The sequence below is a fragment of the Bufo gargarizans genome, chromosome 1, assembly GCF_014858855.1.
Source record: "Bufo gargarizans isolate SCDJY-AF-19 chromosome 1, ASM1485885v1, whole genome shotgun sequence".
Classification (NCBI taxonomy): Eukaryota; Metazoa; Chordata; class Amphibia; order Anura; family Bufonidae; genus Bufo; species Bufo gargarizans.
The window spans coordinates 221,934,450-221,947,554 of NC_058080.1; the positions used below are offsets into that span (position 1 = coordinate 221,934,450).

The 13,105-nt window shown below is 40.2% G+C and overlaps 1 protein-coding gene across 1 annotated transcript in view; it reads left to right on the forward strand.

Moving 5' to 3' along the window:
* Positions 1–315: 315 nt before the first annotated feature.
* Positions 316–13,105, forward strand: part of LRIT3 (leucine rich repeat, Ig-like and transmembrane domains 3) — a 41,739-nt gene continuing 28,949 nt past the window's right edge. Inside the window, exons 1-3 of the mRNA XM_044277346.1 lie at positions 316–367; positions 10,757–10,841; positions 12,453–12,925. Coding sequence (XP_044133281.1) covers positions 316–367; positions 10,757–10,841; positions 12,453–12,925 — 610 coding nt within the window. The remainder of the gene's footprint in view (positions 368–10,756; positions 10,842–12,452; positions 12,926–13,105) is intronic.

Below are 13,105 nucleotides of genomic sequence, written 5' to 3' on the forward strand. Positions count from 1 at the left end.
TAGCCGATTTTCCATATCGTCGGTTTTTGCAATAAGCATGGTGACATTATGAATCACTTTTTGCATGTCCCTCCGAACAGGAGGCATTTGATCTTCCAGCACACTTCTACGACTTTCCATCTCCCCCAGCCGTTCCTTAACTTGCCTCATGTCTTGACGAATAAGGCCTACGTCCTCCTTCAAGCTGCTCACAGAGGTAGTTAGTGCAGTTAATGCAGAATTACATTGCGACACAGCCACAAAAACGTCCTTCATAGTGGGTTCAGGCACCAGCTCCGCCATTTTGAGAGTGCTAGCACTGACCTGGGCGACAGCATGAGCAGCATCAGAGGGCTCCTAAACTACAGGATCCGGCGGCCAGTCACTGGTAAGGGCTCCCGATTCGGGAGTGGGGGGCATCGGAGCAGGCACACGTGTAAATTTCACCAGGTGCGCCGCAACATCCGCCTGCCTCCCTGCCAGCGGGGCGCCATCTTGCTTCTGCGGAGTAGCACCATCGCCGTCCTTTCCGTCCCTCTCTCGTGGTCTTTGCCGCCCCATACTGCAGCCGGACAAAAGCAGAACTCCTGCGGGTTGTTTAGAGGCGTGAGGTAAAGAAAGCACCAGCAATCTGGTGGAAGCAGTGTCGGACTGGGGTACCTAGGGCCCACCAGTAAAATTTAATTTGGGGGCCCACCGTACGCATGCATTTAAATATAATAAATAATCTAACAAGTTTTTATATTAACATAGGCTGGTTGAGGTGCTGTACATTGAATATATGTATGTAGTGCAGTAAGTCTACAGTGTTATGTGCCACTTGTGCAGGGGGTGGGAGACTAGTGGCCCACTTTACTCAGGGGCCCACCGGGGGATTCCCCTGTACCCCTGTGGGCCAGTCCGAGCCTGGGTGGAAGGAGTATATACAGGATAGAGCAGCCGGGAGCTCAGAGCCGTGCGTCCGCTCACATTCTCAGTCAGGCCACGCCCCGGGAAAGTTATATTACACAGTGATGTCACAGAACATAGATAATAGGCACTGAAGTCATGGGAAAGGGTTATTACACACAGTGATGTCACAGTACATAGATAATAAGCACTAAAGTCATGCTTGTATCATATTGTGCAGGATGTTTTTATCTTAGTTTTTTCTGTGATTTGTTTGTTTATGTAGTGTTTGCTTGAGGGAGTGGCACCTTCAAGTGTGAATGCGCACCTAGTATCCTTGGGAGTAGCATTCCTCTGCACTTTTGCCCCCCTCCCCTATCCAATGAGCGCCTTAATTAGGTGGTACATATGGCTGTGCTTGCTCCTCCTCCCATTGGTTGCTTGATGCACATTGAGGTTACTAGGAGCAGCACACCATATGTGCGGCGTCTGCGCTCCTGAACATAGAAGCCCAACGGCTTAGGTAGGTTTAGCGTAGGACCCGCCTGACCTGAGACCACCTTGACGCTCGGTAGGCGGGCTTAGATGTGTTTTGATCAAAATATATTGACTAAGTGTCTCAGACATTATCATATCAGAGTGAGGACTTAGTCCATATATAGTGCTTGCATCTGCTTTATTAAGTGCATTATTATCTTATTTCTGTGGTTTTCTGGAAAGTTATATTACACAGTGATGTCACAGTACATAGATAATAAGCACTGAAGTCATGGGAAAGTTATATTACACAGTGACGTCACAGTACATAGATAATAAGCACTGAAGTCATGGGAAAGGTATATTACACACAGTGATGTCACAGTACATAGATAATAGGCACTAAAGTCATGGGAAAGGATTATTACACAGTGATGTCACAGTACATAGATAATAAGCACTGAAGTCATGGGAAAGGTATATTACACAGTGATGTCACAGTACATGGATAATAAGCGCTGACATCATAGGAAAGTTATATTACACAGTGATGTCACAGTACATAGATAATAAGCGCTGACATCATGGGAAAGGTATATTACACACAGTGATGTCACAGTACATAGATAATAGGCACTGAAGTCATGGGAAAGGTATATTACACAGTGATGTTACAGTACATAGATAATAAGCACTGAAGTCATGGGAAAGTTATATTACACAGTGATGTCACAGTACACAGATAATAAGCGCTGACATCATAGGAAAGTTATATTACACAGTGATGTCACAGTACATAGATAATAAGCGCTGACATCATGGGAAAGGTATATTACACACAGTGATGTCACAGTACATAGATAATAGGCACTGAAGTCATGGGAAAGGTATATTACACAGTGATGTCACAGTACATAGATAATAAGCGCTGACGTCATGGGAAAGGTATATTACACAGTGATGTCACAGTACATAGATAATAAGCACTGAAGTCATGGGAAAGGTATATTACACAGTTATGTCACAGTACATAGATAATAAGCGCTGACATAATGGGAAAGTTATATTACACAGTGATGTCACAGTACATAGATAATAAGCGCTGAAGTCATGGGAAAGTTATATTACACAGTGATGTCACAGTACATGGATAATAAGCACTGAAGTCATGGGAAAGTTATATTACACAGTGATGTCACAGTACATAGATAATAAGCGCTGACATCATGGGAAAGTTATATTACACAGTGATGTCACAGTACATAGATAATAAGCGCTGACATCATGGGAAAGTTATATTACACAGTGATGTCACAGTACATAGATAATAGGCACTGAAGTCATGGGAAAGTTATATTACACAGTGATGTCACAGTACATAGATAATAAGCACTGAAGTCATGGGAAAGTTATATTACACAGTGATATCACAGTACATAGATAATAAGCACTGAAGTCATGGGAAAGGGTTATTACACACAGTGATGTCACCGTACATAGATAATAAGCACTGAAGTCATGGGAAAGGTATATTACACAGTGATGTCACCGTACATAGATAATAAGCACTGAAGTCATGGGAAAGGTATATTACACAGTGATGTCACAGTACATGGATAATAAGCACTGAAGTCATGGGAAAGTTATATTACACAGTGATGTCACAGTGCTTAGATAATAAGCGCTGTCATCATGGGAAAGGTATATTACACACAGTGATGTCACAGTACATAGATAATAAGCGCTGAAGTCATGGGAAAGGTATATTACACAGTGATGTCACAGTACATAGATAATAAGCGCTGACATCATGGGAAAGTTATATTACACACAGTGATGTCACAGTACATAGATAATAAGCACTGACATAATGGGAAAGTTATATTACACAGTGATGTCACAGTACATGGATAATAAGCACTGAAGTCATGGGAAAGGTATATTACACAGTGATGTCACAGTACATAGATAATAAGCGCTGACATCATGGGAAAGTTATATTACACAGTGATGTCACAGTACATAGATAATAGGCACTGAAGTCATGGGAAAGTTATATTACACAGTGATATCACAGTACATAGATAATAAGCACTGAAGTCATGGGAAAGGGTTATTACACAGTGATGTCACAGTACATAGATAATAAGCGCTGAAGTCATGGGAAAGGTATATTACACAGTGATGTCACAGTACATGGATAATAAGCACTGAAGTCATGGGAAAGGTATATTACACAGTGATGTCACAGTACATAGATAATAAGTGCTGACATCATGGGAAAGTTATATTACACAGTGATGTCACAGTACATAGATAATAAGCGCTGAAGTCATGGGAAAGTTATATTACACAGTGATGTCACAGTACATAGATAATAAGCACTGAAGTCATGGGAAAGTTATATTACACAGTGATGTCACAGTACATAGATAATAAGCGCTGACATCATGGGAAAGTTATATTACACAGTGATGTCACAGTACATAGATAATAAGCGCTGAAGTCATGGGAAAGTTATATTACACAGTGATGTCACAGTACATAGAAAATAAGCGCTGACATCATGGGAAAGTTATATTACACAGTGATGTCACAGTACATAGATAATAAGCGCTGAAGTCATGGGAAAGTTATATTACACAGTGATGTCACAGTACATCGATAATAAGCACTGAAGTCATGGGAAAGTTATATTACACACAGTGATGTCACATTACATAGATAATAGGCACTGAAGTCATGGGAAAGTTATATTACACACAGTGATGTCACAGTACATGGATAATAAGCACTGAAGTCATGGGAAAGTTATATTACACAGTGATGTCACAGTACATAGATAATAAGCGCTGACATCATGGGAAAGTTATATTACACAGTGATGTCACAGTACATAGATAATAAGCACTGAAGTCATGGGAAAGTTATATTACACAGTGATGTCACAGTACATAGATAATAAGCACTGAAGTCATGGGAAAGGTATATTACACAGTGATGTCACAGTACATAGATAATAAGCGCTGACATCATGGGAAAGTTATATTACACAGTGATGTCACAGTACATAGATAATAGGCACTGAAGTCATGGGAAAGTTATATTACACAGTGATATCACAGTACATAGATAATAAGCGCTGAAGTCATGGGAAAGTTATATTACACAGTGATGTCACAGTACATAGATAATAAGCGCTGACATCATGGGAAAGTTATATTACACAGTGATGTCACAGTACATAGATAATAGGCACTGAAGTCATGGGAAAGTTATATTACACAGTGATATCACAGTACATAGATAATAAGCGCTGAAGTCATGGGAAAGTTATATTACACAGTGATGTCACAGTACATGGATAATAAGCACTGAAGTCATGGGAAAGTTATATTACACAGTGATGTCACAGTACATAGATAATAAGCGCTGACATCATGGGAAAGTTATATTACACAGTGATGTCACAGTACATAGATAATAAGCACTGACATCATGGGAAAGTTATATTACACAGTGATGTCACAGTACATAGATAATAGGCACTGAAGTCATGGGAAAGTTATATTACACAGTGATGTCACAGTACATAGATAATAAGCACTGAAGTCATGGGAAAGTTATATTACACAGTGATATCACAGTACATAGATAATAAGCACTGAAGTCATGGGAAAGTTATATTACACAGTGATGTCACAGTACATAGATAATAAGCACTGAAGTCATGGGAAAGGTATATTACACAGTGATGTCACAGTACATAGATAATAAGTGCTGACATCATGGGAAAGTTATATTACACAGTGATGTCACAGTACATAGATAATAAGCGCTGAAGTCATGGGAAAGTTATATTACACAGTGATGTCACAGTACATAGATAATAAGCACTGAAGTCATGGGAAAGTTATATTACACAGTGATGTCACAGTACATAGATAATAGGCACTGAAGTCATGGGAAAGGTATATTACACAGTGATGTCACAGTACATAGATAATAAGCGCTGACATCATGGGAAAGTTATATTACACACAGTGACGTCACAGTACATAGATAATAAGCACTGAAGTCATGGGAAAGGTATATTACACAGTGATGTCACAGTACATAGATAATAAGCGCTGACATCATGGGAAAGTTATATTACACACAGCGATGTCACAGTACATAGATAATAAGCACTGAAGTCATGGGAAAGGGTTATTACACACAGTGATGTCACAGTACATAGATAATAAGCGCTGACATCATGGGAAAGTTATATTACACAGTGATGTCACAGTACATAGATAATAAGCACTGAAGTCATGGGAAAGTTATATTACACAGTGATGTCACAGTACATAGATAATAAGCGCTGAAGTCATGGGAAAGTTATATTACACACAGTGATGTCACAGTACATTGATAATAAGCGCTGACATCATGGGAAAGTTATATTACACAGTGATATCACAGTACATAGATAATAAGCACTGAAGTCATGGGAAAGGATTATTACACACAGTGATGTCACAGTACATAGATAATAAGCGCTGACATCATGGGAAAGTTATATTACACACAGTGATGTCACAGTACATAGATAATAAGCACTGAAGTCATGGGAAAGTTATATTACACAGTGATGTCACAGTACATAGATAATAAGCGCTGACATCATGGGAAAGTTATATTACACACAGTGATGTCACAGTACATAGATAATAAGCACTGAAGTCATGGGAAAGTTATATTACACACAGTGATGTCACAGTACATAGATAATAAGCACTGAAGTCATGGGAAAGTTATATTACACAGTGATGTCACAGTACATAGATAATAAGCACTGAAGTCATGGGAAAGTTATATTACACAGTGATGTCACAGTATGTGGCTTCTTCCCCAATCCATATAAGCATGCACTGTTGGCCATCACAGTCGTCCCTCATCCGCTGGATGGCAGCATGATGCAGACCATTTTTTTTAGAATATAAATATTTTTGTACTTTCACTTCCACATACATTAAAGCAAATAAACTATAGTCGTTTTATAGCTCTTTATTATTACATGTAGCAGCAATTTACTATTTGTATTTTAGTACCTGATATACGGACCCAGGGATAGGAACGACTAGTGCTGTACAAATATTCCTGGTATGCGATATGTGAAGGCAGCCATGAATTATGGCAACTACACAAACAGCGAGGATATATCACGTGAAATGAGATGTTTACAAAAACCTGCAGAGCTGACATGTCTTTGCGAACTGGTGGAACATGGTGGTTGGATGTGAAAAGGATTAATCATATTCTAACTTTCTAGCCTTGTTCTTATGTAATCAAGGGGCAATACATCATTTACAATGTACCTAACCTTTTGAACAATTTTATTTATTTTTTCACATTTTACAAAATAGCAGAGGTTCAAGTGTCTACAGCGCCTTGGAATCCGTACACTCGTACACTGCTGACATATCACTGGTGTATGGGAGTACGGATTCCACGGTGGAACGCTGTACTGGTAGGAGCACACAACGCTATGCCTGCCTCTGCCCGTCCTGCTCTGCTAAAGCCTGGCACAGCATGTCCGATGCGTTATGCCAGGCAGGAATAGAGCAGGCACAGGCTGGAGCCGCAATGTGCTATTCAGAGGTCCAGCCTGTGCTCACTTTGCTCTGCTAACAGCTCTGCATACCACATCAGGCGAGCTGTGCCAGGCTTCAGCGTAGAGGAGCAGGCCCAGGCAGAGACAATGATGTGTGCTCCTGCCACTACAGCGCTCACTTAATAAAATTGTTCAAAAGGTTAGGTACACTTTAAATGTATGTGTAATTCCAAAAAATTTAAAAACACAGGACACTATTCTATATGTGTCAAGTTAGGGTTGTTGGGGCCCACTGCTCCTGGGGGCCCCACTGCCACTGGCGTAGCTATAGGGGTCGCAGTTGCGACTGGCCTCTAAGCCACAGTGGCACTGCATTTTTCACTTTATAAAATACAGTGCGTCTTATAAAGTGAATACTAGTGGTTTCCATTTCGCTAGTGTGCAGGAGGCGGGAGGTGAAGCGATGTATGTCCCTCCTCCCTGGTCTCCTTGGGGCTACACTTCACTGTGCTGACTACCTACAATGCCAGGACGTAGTGAATGGACCCAGAGAAGTTGAGGGAGTGCAACTGGACAGGTTGCTGATGGAGCAGGAGAGGTGAGTTAATTTGTTTAATTTAAAGTCTGATCTGAGGTCTGATCTGAGGTCTGATATGGGAGCCCCGCCTCGTACGGAGTCCTAATCTGAGGTCTCACATGGAGATCTAAAGGGGGTCTCATATGGGGAGTGTGTCTGACATGGAGTCCTGATCTGAGGTCTGATATGGGGGTCTCACAGTGGGTCTAATATGGGGGGTCTGACATGAAGGTCTGATGGGGGATCTCTTGAGGTTTGATATGGGGGTCTGATCTGAGGATCTTTAATAGGGGGCACCTTGACCTGGCCAGTATTGACTGTCAAGTATACTTCCCATCTGTAAGCGATGTCACGTCTGTATATGAATGAGCCTCAGAATCTCATGTGAACCTCGTAGCTGTATACATAAAGTATATGTTGTTTGAACAGCTATATCTCCTGATTGTACACATGCACACTTGGCAGAGCAAGCATGTTTATTTCAATGGGTAGAGGTGAAGAAGCACTTGCCATATACCTCTGATAGCAGCTTATCTATCATAGGAAAAAAGGATCAAACATGTTGAAATCCCTTTTTCCACTATTATCTACAGACTGTCCAACAGGAGGGCCCCATACACATAAGATTGTAGGATGATACTGTTTACTTTAATCTTATGTGTATGCCCAGCTATATAAGTCAACAGATAACCCAGTTCAAGATTAGGCCCTTCCTGACCAGACATATTTTCATGTTTTTGTTAGTGCATGGCACTTCAAAAGCCATAATGTTTAAGTCTGCTAAGACCCAGCAGCTCATACAGTCACCTGTTCATTACAAGTTTACTAGGACCAAAGCAGGAATCAACATTGCTACTGCCTGATTTGAATACATAATGCTCATTAAACATTGTGCATACAGCAATGGGGAAGGCAGGGAACGTATAAAAAAATCTCTGCCTTCTCTATGGGAATAGTAGCTTTTACTGACAACCCGCTCCCTGCTCCTGCAGCTGCACAATCTTCATACAGCTGCCATGTTTGTGAGGATGTCCAGAAACATCTTTGTAGAGATAAAACCTGACTGTCCAGACTGTCCATGGGTGGTCCTGAACTGATTAATATTATGCATATTATTATGGATCAAAGACTGTGCCCTACGTCTCACTTTTTCGATCTTGTTCACATCAACAAAATTTAGGCTTATTTCACACATTATTTTTTGTATGCATTTTTTTGTGGTAAAAAAATGCAGGTTTTTTTTTAAATCAATTTTTTACATTTTTTAGGTGATATTTACACTCCCATAGAGATTCCTATGGGAAACATGAAAATATGCAAAACCTAGAGCATGCAGTGTTTCAAAATGGCACAAATACAAACATTACAAAAATCATCATGCAAAAACGAAAACGCTTTGTCTGTAGTGAATTTCATCATTCACTATAGATTTTAAACTAATATCTTACCCTGTACCCCCCTAAAAACACAGTTCAAATAAACTGTGTATGAAATCAGCCTATTTCTTCTAAATACTTACCTATTGCTCACACTATACACACACATAAAATCCCTTGAGGTAGGAGTGCAGCTGCCCTCTGGTCTGATACTTATGCAGGCATACTGGTGGTCAAGGTTCCTTTAGGGGCTGGACAGCATTGGGGCTTATAATAAAAAATAAAGGTAACATATTAAAATCTGCCTACACTAACCTAAAAGGGTTGTCCCAAATAATATTCTACAGTTTTCAAACCAGCACCTGGATATGTATACCTTTGTAATTTAGTATATCCACTGAGTTATTCAATGGAATCTATCTGTATAGGCCCACCTATTGCTTTTCTAATTTCTCTGTCCAGCTCACTGAGACGGAAGCACATGCTCAGTTCCATCCTTCAACTGGTACCAGCTGCAGCAGAAAGGACACACCCCTGATAAAGGACACGTCCCCTGAGCTGCCATCTTGAAATAAATCCAGCAGAGAAATTTGAGCAATGATTGGGGAGATCTCTGGATCCACGTGAGGCACAGGGCTGGATCTAGATTTGTTAGAAAGAGATTGTCATGTAATAGATAATAAGTTTTCAGTTTTTTACATTACTCGTGGAATAACCCTTTTAGGTCCTTATATTGAGTTAGGGTCATCAATATGTGATTTGAAAACGAATATCAAAAACAGAAGGCTTTTGGCTGCCAATATTTCAAATCTGACTATGAGAAAAAGGGTCCTGATTGTTGAAAGCCAAGAATCTGTTGCTTTGCATAAAATAAAATCTGGTCTGCAGCTTTATGTAGTCACAATGGTTTATTGCTTGGAAGAAGTCGCTGCACACGTTCAAGGGCAAGGGCTGCATTAGTACCTGGTAGACCTAAACAGATGCCAGGGCCCACAGAGCTTGGGTAAAGGGGGCCTTGTATTCTGGGTAGACATACAGGTGAAACCTGAAAAATTTGAATATTGTGCAAAGTTCATTTATTTCAGTAATGCAACTTAAAAGGTGAAACTAACATATGAGACAGACTCATTACATGCAAAGCGAGATATTTCAGGCCTTTGTTATAATTTGGATGATTATGGCTTACAGCTTATGAAACCCCAAAGTCACAATTTTGAGGTCCCCTTTGCTCAGGGGGTATGGATTAATTAGCTGACTAGAGTGTGACACTTTCAGCCTAGAATATCCAACCTTTTCACAAAATTCTAATTTTAAGCTGCATTAGTGCAATTCCTTTTAATTTGCATTACTGAAATCAATGGACTTTTGCACAATATTCTTATTTTTCGAGTTTCATCTGTACTCCACAAATGTCTCACAGGAGTGGAATACGTAGAATCTTTCACTCAAGGAGCCACTAATAACCTGGGCTGGTCCTGTTTGAGTTAGTTTTAATCCCTATAATCATGCATGTGGCATATGCAGGTACCTACCTCTATGAAGATACTTTTTACAATTACATCAATGTAATCAGTCCATGTGTCATTCATCGGTGTAGGACGTACTTGATGGAATGACACTCCACCGTTATGTATGCACGGCGTGACCCTGCAGTCCTCCGGAGAACACATTTGAAGGTTAAGTAACTCCAGATCTCTGCTAATCTCATGTAATCTCCTATTACTAAATGAGGGTGTACCTTCCCAGCATCATTTCTCTGAAGGCTACTTGCATGGCTTGGACAATGAAGTCTCAACATTGGGTGACTTATTCCTAATTGAACAGAAGCCATGATTTTCTATATATTCTTTTATTTTTCAGTACAGATTTTTGCCAAACTTGAGGCATTCTGCCCTTCACAGTGCACTTGTATTTTTCATGGGAGGAGTGATGGAACTGGGGCAAAGTAAGTACATGATAGGTAAATGAACAGCACAAATAAGATAGATAGATAATAAATAGATAGCGATATTAGATGATACATAGATATATAGATGATACATAGATAGATATGAGATAGATAGATAGAGATATGAAGTTTTCAGACAGGTGAATAATATGTGCAGCTTTGCTTATATGCAGAGAACATGTGATTTCATTTTATTATAGGACATTGTAAATTCATAGGGATCCACCAACAATTTAAATTGTGTGGCCATGGTGGACCCTAATAGTTGCTGTTGAAGAAAGAGTAAAGCAAGACCTCAGAAGTATAGTGTAGGGTGGTTCAGAAGTATAGTGTAGGGATGGTTATGTGCAATATGCCTCTGAAGTTTATGTATGCGATTAAAATATCTCCCTAAAGCTACTTAATGCACTGATTTGCTTAAAGGGTTAATACTTAAGTTTTTTTTCTCCCCCACAAACAGTATCACATCTGTTCACAGGTTATGTGTTGTATAACAGCTCAGTCCCTTTTTACATCAATGGAGCTGCGCTGAAATGCCAGACACCAGCCATGGACAGGTGTTTTTGGCAGCCATGTTTTTCTTTAATCCATACCCTTTTAGGCATACATTAGATTTCTAATACTGAATTTTTAACAAACCTGCTTTATATCCCTTTCCTGACATCCACCAGAAAAGTATGACACGGTCGGGAAGTCAGTTACAACATATATTGTAACACTATGCTGCTGCCACCAGGATCGGCGATAGGAGCCATTCAAGCCATTCGACATTCAAGTCATGGGTTACCCCCACCTTCTACACCTTGATGTAACCAAAGGATGTTGAAGGGTTGTTATGGCAGTTGGGAGCCTAAGTTTCCCCAGGTGTACCACCTTAGTACACCAGAAGCAGGTCCTAATAAGATGCATGTCAGCATTACACTGACAGGCATAATACACTGCAAAACAGAAGTATTGTAATGTATTATACCGGTAAAGTGATCACATGGGCCAGTCCCCTAGTTAAAAAATATTTTAATATTTAAAAAAGCAATGGAATGAAAAATGATCACCCAATGATGTAACTGGAAATGACTGGGCCCCACAGCAAATTTTTGAAAGGGACCCCCACCCTAGAAAATTCTAAGCAACCCCCTCCTCCAGTGCAACCCCCACTCACGTAGATAGTCAAGATCACACTCTCAGACGAGGCCCGGCAGTCACTCAGTCCATTTCTTACTGTGTTACTGTATATAATGTCATTTAATAATACTGTTGAGGGGCCCTGATAATAAAATCTTATAGTCCATCTCCTGGGTGGGCCCCTTCTGAGTTTGGGCCCCACAGCAGTCGCTTCCCCTGCTTCCCTTATAGCTACGCCCCTGGTGATCAGTAAATTCGACTGAAAGTGATACCACTGAAAACATCAACTCATCTTGGAAAAAAATAACACAACTCAGTTGACAGAAAACTAAAAACTAACAACTACGAATCTCCAAACATGGCAGCACAAAAAATATGCTTTTTTGTAATTAATTTTATTTTTTAACTGTTTAACTACCTGTTGACTTTCAGATGTGTGCAAATGTTATCTACCCAACATCATTGTCTTTTTATTTGCCTTATCAGGTCTGTTTTGTGCAATGATCCTGACATGGTTGACATTCCTATCAACGTTCCAGTGGACACTGTTAAACTTCGGGTTGAAAAAACTGTTATCCGTAGAATACCTACTGAAGCCTTCTATTACCTGGTCGATCTGAAATATCTTTGGGTCACCTACAACAGTATTACTAGCATTGACTCAAGCAGCTTTTACAATCTGAAGCAGCTGCATGAATTACGTCTAGATGGAAATTTTATATCAATTTTTCCATGGGAATCTTTATTGGAGATGCCTCGATTGCGGATCCTGGACCTACATAACAATAAGATAGCAACTATCCCAGCTGAGGCAGCGCGCTACCTAAAGAACATCACATACCTGGACATCTCCAGCAACAAGCTCACCACTCTGCCTTCTGATCTTTTGGACATCTGGCCTCCATTCTCTGACCCAGCATTAAAGGGTACAGAGCAACTTTACCCAAGAATCATCCTAGGTAAAGCCCTAAAAATGCAATTCATGAAATGTGCATTGTTTTATTTTAAATACCAAATAGTTCCTTAGGCTTTTCCCATCTGGGTGTTTATGGCATACCCACAGGATCCCCTGATGCCCATCCAAACGCTGCTATAAATGGAGTACTGACAGAGTAGGCTTGCTTTTCTCATTCACTACT